This window comes from Betta splendens, chromosome 16 (assembly GCF_900634795.4).
Source record: "Betta splendens chromosome 16, fBetSpl5.4, whole genome shotgun sequence".
NCBI classification, from domain to species: Eukaryota; Metazoa; Chordata; class Actinopteri; order Anabantiformes; family Osphronemidae; genus Betta; species Betta splendens.
The window spans coordinates 7,253,906-7,267,940 of record NC_040896.2 but is presented as its reverse complement, the minus strand read 5'-3'; the positions used below and the strand labels follow the sequence as shown (position 1 = coordinate 7,267,940).

The window sequence follows — 14,035 nt, the reverse complement described above, 5'->3', positions numbered from 1 at the left end:
AAACTTCAAGAAGTTTTGCCACCAGCTCCTGGACCGAAGGCAGGAACCGCGCATCCGCTGTAACCAGGTGGAGGGAAAGGACTACTTGGATGTGACAGACGCGTTGGTTTCTACTTATACTGAAGCCGGAGCCGTTAGAGTGACCGGAGAGATCCTGGAGAGAATCTGCTGCTACGAGGCTGCGCAGTCACTCGGTGAGGCCGATGCTCAGTAGCCTCAAGCAGCTGGAGGCTTTTACGCACAAACATCTGGACGTTACGGAGCATAAAATACAACAGTTAGTACAGTAGAGGACGTTCACACGTTGGCTCGAGCAAAACACAGACTGGCTTCTGAAAAGACGTCTGGAATAAATAGTAAAAACGGTTTATTTCTGTTTACTTTCATTTTTAATTCAATATGAATTTAAACTGCCCTCTAGTGGACAAAACTTTTAACCTTCTTTGTTTTAAACGTTAAGATTATTATTAATGTATATATAGGACAAATTTTAAAGCTCATTTAACGCTGCAAATGTTCTACTCAAAAAGTAAAGCTAAGCCACATACATCAAGTGTTTTCTTGACACTTGATGCATGCGGATGACACTTGGCTGTTAAACAATTAGTCCTAAGTGCCGCTGGTAAATCTGTTGTTACTGTTTAACACATTTGTGTTTTGCTTTACAGTCGAAGCAACATTTGGAAGTCAGCGCTAGACATCGTTGCGACTTCAGACGTCTGGTTTTGAGTGTAAGTGGAACCTTTGCATGAACCACTTTACAGTTAATAGAACCTCATCATGTACAGTAGTGAGTCTGTTTATTCCTTTTTTCAGATAAACACCTGGTGTGTCTTCAAGCAAGTGAACAATTTGCCACAACAACAAATAAACAAAACAAAAACAATCTGTTATTCTTCAGAGTGTAATAATGGCATTTACTAACATTGGTCATGTCAGTACCTGTGTACTGAACACATCTATTAATTCCCAGTCAAAACACAGATTGTTCTGTGGTTTTCTTTGAATTTTAATATATTACATAGGACTTTAATAATGAAAACATAAAGGTGTACTGCCTTGTTCAATAAAACAAAAACTAGAGTGTGTTTGATATTTTTGATTCTTCAGTAGCCATGTTTGCCTCATGTCACATGAGGAAGTCACCTGGAAAAGGTGAAAGAACCGATATGACAGTTTACAGGACAATGAATAAAAACAACAGTAAAAACAGTTATAACTGTGCAACAAGGGGCACAACCCTATAATTAGTGCAAAAAAAACAACAATTTACCACTTCTACTGTACATACTTGTAATAACAAAGGGGTTAAAATGGCATTTTTACATAATCTTGTTTCAGGAAGAGACTCAATATACCATATAAAATCCTAATTTACTAAAAAGCTGGTCCTACCTACATTATACATATGTATATACGCATATATGGATAAGACTAGGAATAGATAAAACACACAATAGATAAATACCCAGAAAGAAATAGGACATTTTCCAGCATTAACTCAAAAACGGGGCAGAGGATGGAAGGCTGTGTTACTCAAAGTGTTTTTCATGTTCCCTTCGCAGGCCTGGAAAGGAGGCAGACAAAGTTTAAATGAGCCATGACACCAAGTCTTCAATGAACAAAACAAGCTACTAGCTCAGATTCAGAAATTGTTCTAAAATGTGTTGGAAGAAGAATCTTTTAACATCCTTTCACAAACCACATACAAAAACAGAATTAAACCTTAAAACAAACCTACTTTGGGACACGGATGGACCGGCCTCTAGTGCTCGGTGCCTGTTGGCTTCTGGCCTGTCTTCTTGTCTTCGTGCCTTTTGTCTGTCTCTTTGCTCCATTGGGCCCAAACCTGGTGGTTGGCCTGTGGGCATGGCTTTTGAGGGCTTCTTTTTGGGCGTGTAATTTGACTTCTTTCAAAAAATCAGGATAGGCAAAGGCATACTGGGTCAAGGACTCCTTTAAAAAGGGAAATGTAGTTATTATGTTGTAACTTAGCATTTGTATTGAAAACATCCATTTTTTCTTTCCAGTACCTTGTTGACCTTATTGATAAGGTTATTTCTGTCCTTCTGGTGCTCATTCATCAGCCAGGCAGTATACTGCACGTCGTTCTCTAAAAGCCACTTGAAGGTCTGGCCTTTGTATTTGCCAAACTGAATGGTAAACCTGCTCAAAACGAGCCTGTTATTACTCGGATCCCCGCCCTGTGACAGAACCTGGTTCTTGGCTTCAGCCTCCACCTCTTCTGGTTTCTTCACACACAGAGCTGTGGGTGCTTTAAACGTTAGAGCCTCCACTGTGCGCTGTAGGTCCAGACTCCCATCAGCGGTCCTGCGGAACGTTGGGTCACCGTTCTAAAGGAAGTGATGGAATGACTTTAAATGTTTAACTGCATGTCACAAATGAATAAAATGAATAAATATGTTTACTTACATCCTGGAAGTGTTTGGTTTGAGAGTCTGGAGTGACAAAACAAAGGTGGTAAGATGCAAGATGAATTCTTAAAAACTTGTTGTATAGATTCCATAAATATTCAATATTACTTTGTTTTGAAGCAATTAACTTGGCCAGTCATGGTGCAGCTGTCCAGGAAGCTAGTGTGAAGTGTTTGCTCAAGGAAACACCTCTAGCAGCGGGGCTTGAACCTGGCTTCCCAGGCTCATGCTCTTCCCACTGAGCTACCAGGCCACTAAATATTAGATCTGTCAGTAGTTATTACCCTGTCTGATTGTTTCTCTTTATTACACGTTTGCACAGTAAGAGCAGACTTACATTTCCATTCAAGTATGTAAAGTGTAAAGTAAAAATGTAAAGTCGTGTTACAGCTAAATATCTGCATGTTTCCGTATCAAATAGTTAAATCGTTTACCGAGTTTCTCTGCCTCGTCGCGGCAGCCCATCTTCTCCAGGATCTCCACAGCCACTTTGGCAGATTTGGCTTCTGTAAAAGTTGAAACCAGCAGATATGCAATTTCCCAGCGGCGTTTACCCTCCACTCTGCTCATCGGAACCCGCGGCTCCTGTCTGCGGTCCAGCAGGTGGTCGCAGAACCTTTCAAAGTCCTCCTTTGACAGATTATGCAGCATTTTAGCTAAAGACTCTTTTATGGTGTTAGGTGTCATTTTCCAATAGAATATTGTTACGAGCCTCAGTGTGAACAACACTCCTTTATTTTCTTACAACAGCGGGGTCACAACAGGTCTCACCACACTCTTTTCAACCCCCCCCGGAACTACACAGAACAAAAACTCCCGCTTCTTTCTCCCGGAAGCACACCTGACGTCACGCAACTATCTGCGCTTCAAAATAAAAGAGCCACATAACACAATACGAACTGGAACAGTCAACCAAACTATGTACACCCCCCCCCCCCCCCGGATCGCTACAATATACTAGAGTTATAAGAGACGCAGGTAGAATTCCGAAGAGTCGTTTGTTTACTTTGTAAATGGCGCCTAATGTTTTGGTAACAATAAAAAGAATCCGCAGCTTCTTTCCGGTGAGACCTGAAAAATTATTACGGCATTACAACACAAGTGAGTGTTGCCCTATTAAATGGATACCATCGCTTCATATAAAGCTGAAGCTTATTATTATTATATTTAATTATTAGTAATAAATGTTTTGTAATGTTTGTAAGTGTTTTGTTTTTATAAAGTAGGGTAGTAGTAGTTTTTTTAAAGTGCCACGAGGACGGAAAATGGTTCCTACTGTAAGTATCGGTAATTTGAGTCAAAATACCAAAATACACAACACGACTTTTAAGTTTATTTTTAGAATTTACTTTGATTTGCTTTATTTATGCTTTATTTTTTGACGTAGTTTTTAGATTACCAAATCGACTGTTCTTTTTTTAAAATGTTTTTCACATAAATTGATCGTTCTATAACTCCTAAAGCGGGAAACGTTTGACACTCAGTTCAGAGATTTTATGGAATGATGGACCGCGGTCAAATGAGTCGCTGTTTGCGTTTCCGTGGTCAAATGAGCCGTCGCTATATTCGAGGTGTGCGATAGAGCGGCGATATCCACTGTAATTGAAGTGTCTCCGCTCTTCTCGGTGATGGCAAGTTACCGTAACTATCTTACGAATCGAGCACCTCGAAAATAGCGACGGCTCATTTGACCGCGGTAAAGATGGCACCTAAAACCATAAAAGCGGCTCTAGCTGAAATGCTGGATGATCTGACAGAAGACAACTTCCACAGGTTCTGCCACCAGCTCCTGGACCGCAGACAGGAGCCGCGGGTCCGACGCAACAAAGTGGAGGGTAAACGCCGCTGGGACATTGCAGATGTGTTGGTTTCCACCTTTACAGAAGCCAAATCCGTTGGAGTGGCTGTGGAGATCCTGGAGGAGATGGGCTGCGGCGACGAAGCACAGGAACTCGGTAAACGGTGTTATCTTAGTGTAAACGGGTAATAACGTTATTATCGGATGCAAGAAAAAAACGCGAGGCGTCTGTAGAGTATTAATAACATTTTTAACGGAACGCTTACACGCAAAACACTTGTTTTCCTCTACATTTTTACTTTCACTTTGTTGCTCTTCCTTCCGCCCATTGATAAAAAAACATCCATTGAGTTCATAAGCTGCACATTATCGATCCTAAAACCGATCCAGACGCTTTTTGACGCAGGTTTGCGCAGAATAAAAACTAAAGTAAATGTGGTTGTAACATGAAGTGAATGCGTCACAGACTAAACGTCCTACAGGCCGATGACAGGTGACATTTTGCTGCTTTTTGTGCAGACACATCTGTTGCTCCCATCTGAGAATCCTTTTTAAATCACACCACAGTACACACAGATCCTTTGACTCTGTGTCCTACACTAACACGGTATCTCACTTTATATATAGTATTGTAGCCGAGTATCTTGCGTGGGCTAAACTATTCACTCATAGACAACAAGACGACACGGTTGCAGTTTCTAACTTTATTCCTGACACCCGAGAGAGAGCGATAGCCCGCGCTCACCTGTACGCAGTGCGCATGTCCCCTGCCAGAGTACGGCAAACCCCGAAGGACAAAAAGGCATACCACACACAAGACCAGAGCACAAGCACATTCACACATAGAAGCCCAACCCCTCAACAGTCTGCTACAGTATTTTTATAAGTAACTAACAGAGTCTGTTCTATATTGACAGCTAAATATAACACAGAGGCAGGTGGAGCAGAAGCAGCAGCTGGTGCCAGTAACAGTGAGTTAATGCTCCATCAATGCTGAAAGGTACAGAAAGTACATGTTTTCTGACTGAAATATCTCTTCTTAAAACGTTTTCAGCTTCTTCCCAAGACAAGCACTTTGTGGACAAACATAGGCTTGAGCTGACCAATAGAGTGAGCAATGTTGGAGCCATTCTGGATGAGCTTTTGGACGCAGATGTCATCCAACAAGAGCAGTATGATGAAATCCATGCTCTGCCAACCTCACAGGCCAAGATGAGAGCGCTGTATTCTGGTCCTCTGCGAGCTGCTAAAGCCTGTAAAGATGCTTTCTACAAAATTCTTGAGAAGAACGAACCATATCTCATCAATGACCTTAAGAAAAATAACTAAAGAATTAGATGAAATCCACCTTTTATACCAAATATTGGTTAAATGATCACAAAATGATTTTAATTGTAAACAGTCATGTTACTGCAGTGTTTCATCAGCAAGATTTCCCTTAGTTTTACACTTAAATTTGAAAAAAGGTGTATGGTGCTTAGTGTCTCACCTTGATTCTTAATAAAACGAAGATTAGATCAATTATCCGGAAATTGCAAACATTATATATACAGATTATACCTTTTCACGTTTTCAGCTTCTTCCCAAGACAAGCACATTGTGGACAAACATAGGCTTGAGCTGACCAATAGAGTGAGCAATGTTGGAGCCATTCTGGATGAGCTTTTGGATGCAGATGTCATCCAACAAGAGCAGTATGATGAAATCAGAGCTCTGCCAACCCGTCAGGAGTTGAGAGCGCATTATTCTGGTCCTCTGGGAGCTGCTAAAGGCTGTAAAGATGCTTTCTACCAAAGCCTTGAGAAGAACGAGAAACATCTCATGGAAGAACTTTAAAAAGACTGAATATTTAGATGAAATCAACTTTTATACCAAATACTGTTTAAATAAAAACAAAATTATTTTAACTGTAAATTGTCACTCGTGTTACTGCAGTGTTTCATCAGTGAAATTTCCCTTAGTTTTAGACTTAAATTTAATTCTTAAAAAATAATTTTCCTTAATTTTACACCTACATTTGACAAAAACAAAACAAAACATGGTGCTCAGTGTCGCTTATTTCAAATGGAACAGAGATGAGATTAATTATCCAGAAATAGCAAGAATTTTATTAGAAAACTGAATTCAAATATATTACATTACATTATAGAATTTTACTTTTATATGTTTTTATCTCTAACTTGTAACCAGAGAAGACACTGGACCTGATGAATGCTAATGTTAAGGATGCCTACTCTTCCACTGCCCTCCCCTGGGAAAGTCGGATCACAATTTGATTCATCTGCTGCCACAATACACACCTCAGGTTCGAAGGCTGCCTGCCACCATTAAAGTTGTTAAAAGGTGGGCAGATGAGGACGGCGCTGCTCTGCAGAGCTGCTTTGAAGACACTGACTGGGAAGCTCTCTGTGAACCTCATGGACTGCCAGAGGACATTGATGGACTGCCAGACTGCATCACAAATTATATGGACTCGTGGACACCCATGTACCTGATAGAACTTTGAGCTGGCAGCCATGGGTCACTTGTGACATCGAAGCCACCCTGAATGAAAAGAAGAAAGCATTCAGGTCAGGTGACAGGGAGGGAACTAGGAGTGTCCAGAGAGCTGTCAGTCAAAATGAGGGCGGGGAAGAAGGCTCACAGGAGGAAACTGGAACACAGACTTCAGAACAACACCAGGGAAGTGTGGAGGGGCATGAGGACCATCACCGTCTACAAGTCCAGCAGCCACGTATATGAGGGATCCCAGGAAAGGGCCAACGAACTTAATAACTTGTCACGGACCGACGGAACGCGATCGTGATGCAGGACCCAAATGCACAGCCGGAGACCAACCTCAGTCTGGTAACTTGTTTAATGGACAGACTGGTAAACGTCAAAACAAGAAGCACAAGAAATAATCGCACGGTCAGGCACCGGGGATAAAGAACACTGACAGAGGTACCGAGGAGCGAGTAACACAGGTAAGGACAAAGCAAAAACAGAAGCTTACTAGACTGGCGCTGAAACATGGCACGACGGTGCTCTCACAAAACGATCTGACAACGGAATGAGGTGCATACTGAGGCTAAATAGGGTGACTAATGATTAACACAAACCAGCTGATGATCACGTGACGAATGACAGCTTAACACAGCTGGTGAAACATATGACAGAGTGGTAAAACAGAACCTAGAACAGACAGGAAACCAAACAAGAAGTGTCAAACTAAAACCGGAAAGCAAAGTAAGAATAACAGTGACGACCAGATGCTGATCCATGACATAACTGAACTTAAAGATTCCAGGTTGGGCCCCTAAATGCCCCGCTGCTCAAGATAGGCCTCCCTTTACACCAACCACAGGGCTCATCCACCTCCACCCCCACCTCACAAATCATCACAGCAGATCAGGTGAGACGGGAGATGAATAAGTTTCACCCTCCAAAGGCTGCAGGCCCTGATAGAATGAACCCAAGGGTGCTGAAAGTCTGTGCTTCCCACCTATGTGGTGTCCTAAATGACTACAGGCCCATGGCTGTGACCTCTCACATCATGAAGGCTTTTGAGAGGCTGATCCTGGAGTCCCTCCATTCTCTGCTCAATCCCTCAGTCGACCCCCTTCATGTCTGACGCCGTGGTCTGAAGCACAGGAGCTCCACAGGGGACCGTCCTGTCTCCTTCCTCTTCACCCTCTACACCTCAGACCTCAGGTACAACTCAGAGTCCTGTTCTCCAGAGGTTCTCTGATGACTCTGCTATTGTAGGACGTATCCAGGGTGGTGACGTCACAGAGTATGTTTATGAAATATGGTACATTACACATGCACATTACATGTCTGTCTTTGGTAATACTTTTTTACTATTTTTAAATTTCCTCCTATCTGTGAAAGCAATCATAAGTGGGAAAAGCAATTTATAAAGGATTTAGAGATTTGTAAAGTTTTTTTTAAACCTTGAATCAAAAATATGCTGCTACACTCTTTAAGGCTGAGGCGTAAAATCACCCTCACTCTGATTAAGAACTTCTCTGAGCAAGTCAGAAACTGTCTTCCCTCCTGCAGCCACAAACTACACAACCACCTGTAACAATATTCACGCCCAGTGTTTTGCTTCAGTTGTCAAACTTGTTGAAGCTAAAATCACACATGGTTGATGCCTTTATTTTAATCCTAGCACATACATTATAATACTAATATCTATTATCACTCACTTGTTTTGTTCTGCATTTTCTTCCAGATGTTTTTCTCTTGAAAAATGCAAAAAAGAATACAGAATCAGGTTAAATTAACCCTAACCTTAGCTGTGTGTTAAGCTAGTTCCTGTTTTATTTTGTAATTTCCTGTTTTCATCCTGCCGTATGCAACCAGTTCTGCTTTACGTCCGGTCACATCAGTAATCATATATTGTACTTAAGCACCAGTCACCCAGTCAAACTGCCAGATTGTCTGCGTACCTATGCCAGCATTCTTTTCCTAAGTGCTACCAGTGTATGACCTCCGCTCTAGTCCTGACCACGTCTAGCTCTTGCTACCGAGTGTGTTTGACCATTGCCTGAGCCCTGTCTCCCTGCCTGACACCGACTCTAAATAAACCTTCTAAACTCCACGCCTTGTCTGAGCTGTGCCTGTGGGTCCGTCACCTTGCAGTGCCGCAACACATCAAAGACAAGAGCTGTCTCCTCCTGGTTTTCTCTGTTTAACAGGTACATGGGTTTGTTGAAAATCTGGGTAGATTTGGGAGGTTTGGAGCAGTGTCTGCTGTGGTGCTCCCAAAACGTTGTGTCCCTTAAAACAGGTACAAATTCTGGTTTATTTCTTTATGATTGAAATCAAAGGTGGATACTGAGTTTATATTTCTGCATGCTGCAGTTCCACTGCAACCACGTTAGAAGCAGCCATGCACGAAACAGAGGCAGGAAGTGGTGATCTAATTAATAACCTGATACGTCACCCCCACCTCGGCCGTTACAATACAACCAAACGTTTGTGTTGCATATATGTGATAACAGTGGTGTTTTGTTGGTTACCCTGCCTCCCCAGCACAAGAGTTAACTGTAGCTTTGTGTAGTGTAACAGTTATGCTTACTGGAATAATCTTTGGTGATAAGTGTACATTCACCACACAGAATGTTTTTATAGCCTTCATTTGAGCCTGGCTTCATTACACAAGACCTGGAACTTTCACATCAACAAGGAGAGGCTAAAATCATTTTTCATATCAAATTAAGGCTTCTGTCCCTATGTCTGCTGCTAATGAGCATACACAAACTGCCTGAGCATTCATTGGACCTCTGTGAACAACATCAGACATACACACTGTGGCCACACCACCTGTCCAAACTCTGAGATCACAACAAGTTAGCTTATTAAAAAAATTTATTACAGCAGTTATTTCGATTCCATGGGTTTCACGCCCACCACTAGAAGCCAAGAGGGACTCGCCCCTAGTTTACCACCCCAACAGCAGCAAAGCACCCACCAGCTTCATTAAGTGTTTCTTGCTATAATATTGCTTAACAAGGACAACTGATTGTCTACAGCACATTAGGAAACAAAAAATGAATTGTTGACACAACAGATTGAATTTAAACCATTCCAGGATACTCCCCGTGGTAAAGCTCAAAGCTACTTTAGCAATCTAGAACACTTGACTCAGCTGTGGACAGGCCCTTCACACTCACTTGGCTTTAAATGGTACATTTTACATAATAATTTATCAGAAAAAGACTCAGAAATAATAGGAAAAAACACATATTAAAAATATGAACACCCCAGAAAGTATCCAGAAAGAAAGTATAAAATGTTTACATCCATGACATCTGACCAAAATGAATTGAAAAGAGGCTTCTCACTAATGGGACAAAGGAAGGAAGCCTGTCTTTCCATTTTATTCTTCACAGGCCTGGAAAGGAGGCAGAGAATGTTTAAATAAGTTACGACACCAATTCATGAGAGAAAAGACAAACTACTAGCACAGAAACTGTCTTGAAGAATCTTTCAACAGCTTTTCATGAACTACATACAAGAAACAAAAAACAAACCTACACTAGAGGCCGGTAAACTGGTCGTTCTCCATAAACCAATCGAAGATCTGTTTGCCAGGCTGACTGGTAAAAAATGCTAAATTACTCAGGTCTCCGCCCTCTGAGAGAACCCGGTTCTTGGATTCAGCCTCGTCTTCTGGTTTCTTCACACCTCCATGTGCTACAGACTTCCCTAAGCCTCCACCTGGAGCTGTTGGTCCTCCAGACTTCTCTAAACCTGCATATGGAGCTGTTGGTCCTCCAGACTTCTTTAAACTTTTACATTGAGCTGTAGGTCCTCCAGACTTCTTTAAACTTTTACGTGGAGCTGTTGGTCCTCCAGACTTCTTTAAACTTCCACGTGGAGCTGTAGGTCCTCCAGACGTCTTTAAACTTCCACGTGGAGCTGTTGGTCCTCCAGACTTCTTTAAACTTTTACATTGAGCTGTTGGTCCTCCAGACTTCTTTAAACTTCCACATGGAGCTGTTGGTCCTCCAGACTTCTTTAAACTTTTACGTGGAGCTGTTGGTCCTCCAGACTTCTTTAAACTTCCACATGCAGCTGTAGGTCCTCCAGACTTCTTTAAACTTCCACATGGAGCTGTTGGTCCTCCAGACTTCTCTAAACCTGCATATGGAGCTGTTGGTACTCCAGACTTCTCTAAACCTGCATATGGAGCTGTTGGTGCTCCAGACTTCTCTAAACCTGCATATGGAGCTGTTGGTGCTCCAGACTTCTCTAAACCTCCATATGGAGCTGTTGGTGCTCCAGAGTTTTCTAAACCTCCATATGGGTTTTGGGTCGCACTGGGCCCAAAGCTGGTTGTTGGGATGTGAGGAGGTGCAGGCAACGGGGCCTTTCTTTTGTTGGCTGCACTGGGCCCAAAGCTAATGGTTGAGCTGCAGGCCTTTCTCTTTTGGCCTGGCTGAAGGGCATCTTTTTTGGTGAGTAATTCGACTTTTTTCATGAGGTCAGGACAGGAAGTCACAAACTCGGTCAAGGAGTCCTTCAAATAAGAAAGTACAGTTATTATGTTGTAACTTAGCATATACAATTTAACATTTGTATTAATAATGTCAGTTTTTCCTTTGCATTACCTTGTTGGCCATCAACGGGTTCATAGGACTCTTAGACTTCTTTCGGTTATTCTGGTGCTTATTCACCAGCTTGGCAACATAGCCCATGTCGTTCTCCACGAGCTGATTAAAGGTCTGGCCTTTGTATTCGCCAAACTGAATGATATACCTACTTAAAACAAGCCTGTCATTACTCAGGTCCCCGCCCTCTGAGAGAACCCGGTTCTCGGCTTCAGCCTTTACCTCTTCTGGTTTCTTCACACCTCCATGTGCTACAGACTTCTTTAAACTTTCACGTGGAGCTGTTGGTCCTCCAGACTTCTTTAAACTTTTACGTGGAGCTGTTGGTCCTCCAGACTTCTTTAAACTTTTACATTGAGCTGTAGGTCCTCCAGACTTCTTTAAACTTCCACATGGAGCTGTTGGTCCTCCAGACTTCTTTAAACTTCCACGTGGAGCTGTTGGTCCTCCAGACTTCTTTAAACTTCTACATGCAGCTGTTGGTCCTCCAGACTTCTTTAAACTTCCACATGCAGCTGTTGGTCCTCCAGACTTCTTTACACCTCCACGTGAAACTATTGCTGCTTTTGTTTGAGAATATTAAGACAGAAAACAAAGATGGTCAAACATAAGATGATTCCATCAATATACAACATTAATAGATTGATTAGTTATTATTCTGTTTGATTTTTGTTTCTCTTTATTACCTGTTTTCACTGTAAGTGCAGACTTTCACTGCGGTCAAGTGAGTCGCTATCTGCTTTTTCATGAGATTCATTGGATATGGGATATACCGAACACTACTGTGATGACTAAGAAGAAGTCATCGTCACAAGTTGAGTAATGAATTACCCAAAGAACTATACAGTAAAATGAGATAATGTTTGCTGTGGTATTAGTCTATGAAGAACTAGGACTGTGGTCTGCAGCACAGGAGCTCGACAGTGGACAGTCCTGTCTCCCTTCTTCTTCACCCTGTGCACCTCAGACTTCAGGGACAACTCAGAGTCCTATCATCTCTGTTCTTTGATGATTTTGCTTTTCTAGGATGTATCCAGGGTGGTGACAGAGTATCAGGCAGTGGTGGACAGCTTTGTGTACCCTACTGTACCACCTCCAACTGAACATCAATAAAACTAAGGAGCTGGTTATGGACTTTAGAAAATCTGGGAGTGCTGTCACATCAACAAGGAGAGGCTAAAATCATCTTGAAAATACCTAGGAGTGTACTTTGACAATAAGCTGGCCTGGAAAAAGAGCTCCTCAGCTGTGAACAGAAGGCTCAGAGCAGGATGTACTTCCTGAGGAGGCTCAGGTCCGTTAACATCTGCAGCTCCACGCTGAGGATGTTCTGTGAGTCTGTGGGTCCAGTGTTTTACGCTGTGGTCTGTGGGGCAGCAGCATGAATGGAGCAGACAGTAACAGACTGGACAAAGTGATCAGGAGGGCTGGTTCTGTTCTGGGGGTGGAGCTGGACCCCTACATGCTGTAGCTGAGAGGAGGATGCTGGTCCAACTCCTCTCTATAGACAACACCTCCACCCCCACACAGTGGCTGGACAGAGGTAAGGGTTGACCTGACAATGTGGTCATAATGTATATACTGTATGTAGCACAGAATAATATATATGAGGGCAATCCCCAAATTACGGTCAAATACAAAGAACCATTGTTTTTATAATATTTACATAATTTTAACCTTTTGAGGTTAAACAATTATTGATTTTTCTACAAAATCGCCATTTCCCTGTGTCATACCATGGCCAGTTGACTAAATTCACAATAAACAAAGGAGCAGGAGACCGTCAGTTTCTGATGAGACAGTCGTGAAGGTCGCAATATCGCTCTGGATGCTCTCTGCATCTTGACGGTGAGCATTGACTGAAATTGCAATAATGTAGAAAAAATAAGAAACATTTAACCTTTAAAATGAAATATTAGAGAAAATATATAGCAGTTGTTTAAGTGTATATACATATATATGTGTGTGTGTGTGGGCCCTGGCCGGTTGACACAGTGGTTAGTGCACTGCGCTGCTGACACCCAGGTCGAATCAGAAGTTCTTTGAAGTAGTCGTGATTTACTCATTTGAGGAACAGGGTTTATTCAAATCCAGGTTTTGGAGGCCAAACGCGTTTATTATACATTTCATAAGTGAATATTTCCAAGTACAGACGACTGTAGTTATAATGTAATTTCCAGTCTCAAGGCTGCGCTGAGTGATCGCAGCACTGTAACCGTAAACATTATATGAATCGCGCACTTCAACTGTCGTGACACTTGACAGACCGTAACTTTTTCGTAAATTTCCATTCAAGCAACTGTGTGTTACAGCTTAGAGTCTTAGCACATTTAGTTTATGTTAATAGTAGTAATAATATGTTAATGCAAATAGTTTAATTTGTTTACCGAGTTTCTGTGCTTCGTCGCGGCAGCCAATCTGCTTCAGGATCACCACAGCCACTCCAACGGATTTGGCTTCTGTAAAAGCTGAAACCAACACATCTGCAATGTCCCTGCGACATTTACCCTCCACTCTGCTTCTGGGGACCGAAGGCTTCTTGCGGTCCAGGAGCTGGTGGCAGAATCTTTCGAAATTGTGCTCTGTCAGATCCTCCAGCATCTCAGCTAAATGCGCTTTTGTGGTTTTAGGTGCCATTTTCAACAGACGCAGGTAGCGTTGCAGACAGACTGTTCACTTTATAAATGGCGCCCAATGCT

At 42.2% G+C, this 14,035-nt stretch overlaps 3 protein-coding genes across 8 annotated transcripts; 1 reads left to right on the top strand and 2 right to left on the bottom strand.

The window, feature by feature from the left end:
* Nucleotides 1-781: 781 nt before the first annotated feature.
* On the bottom strand, nt 782-5,091 carry LOC114843269 (uncharacterized). 3 transcript variants are annotated; one of them, XM_055503514.1, is made up of 5 exons: nt 4,979-5,091; nt 2,434-2,459; nt 2,034-2,354; nt 1,742-1,956; nt 782-1,567 (listed from the first exon to the last, which is right to left on the bottom strand). In XM_055503514.1, exons 1-5 carry the CDS (start codon nt 5,067-5,069, stop codon nt 1,549-1,551), a joined length of 672 nt encoding a protein of 223 aa, XP_055359489.1. In that variant the 5' UTR covers nt 5,070-5,091; the 3' UTR covers nt 782-1,548. The 3 variants fall into 3 exon arrangements, with proteins under 3 accessions (XP_055359489.1, XP_028985505.1, XP_055359490.1); XM_029129672.3 differs by lacking the exon at nt 4,979-5,091 and adding an exon at nt 2,870-3,549; XM_055503515.1 differs by lacking the exon at nt 4,979-5,091 and adding an exon at nt 2,870-3,549 and having other exon boundaries at nt 2,217-2,354.
* pycard (PYD and CARD domain containing) lies at nt 3,984-6,147 on the top strand. 2 transcript variants are annotated; one of them, XM_029129674.3, is made up of 4 exons: nt 3,984-4,390; nt 5,151-5,204; nt 5,288-5,488; nt 5,810-6,147. In XM_029129674.3, exons 1-4 carry the CDS (start codon nt 4,138-4,140, stop codon nt 6,067-6,069), a joined length of 768 nt encoding a protein of 255 aa, XP_028985507.1. In that variant the 5' UTR covers nt 3,984-4,137; the 3' UTR covers nt 6,070-6,147. The 2 variants fall into 2 exon arrangements, with proteins under 2 accessions (XP_028985507.1, XP_055359491.1); XM_055503516.1 differs by lacking the exon at nt 5,810-6,147 and having other exon boundaries at nt 5,288-5,757.
* LOC114843268 (uncharacterized) lies at nt 5,884-14,033 on the bottom strand. Of its 3 annotated transcripts, none has more exons than XM_055503512.1 (4): nt 13,724-14,033; nt 11,337-11,899; nt 10,261-11,245; nt 5,884-6,777 (listed from the first exon to the last, which is right to left on the bottom strand). In XM_055503512.1, exons 1-3 carry the CDS (start codon nt 13,971-13,973, stop codon nt 10,262-10,264), a joined length of 1,797 nt encoding a protein of 598 aa, XP_055359487.1. In that variant the 5' UTR covers nt 13,974-14,033; the 3' UTR covers nt 5,884-6,777; nt 10,261. The 3 variants fall into 3 exon arrangements, with proteins under 3 accessions (XP_055359487.1, XP_028985502.1, XP_028985504.1); XM_029129669.3 differs by lacking the exon at nt 5,884-6,777 and adding an exon at nt 9,574-10,117; XM_029129671.3 differs by lacking the exon at nt 5,884-6,777 and having other exon boundaries at nt 9,574-11,245; nt 11,337-11,896.
* Nucleotides 14,034-14,035: the final 2 nt, after the last annotated feature.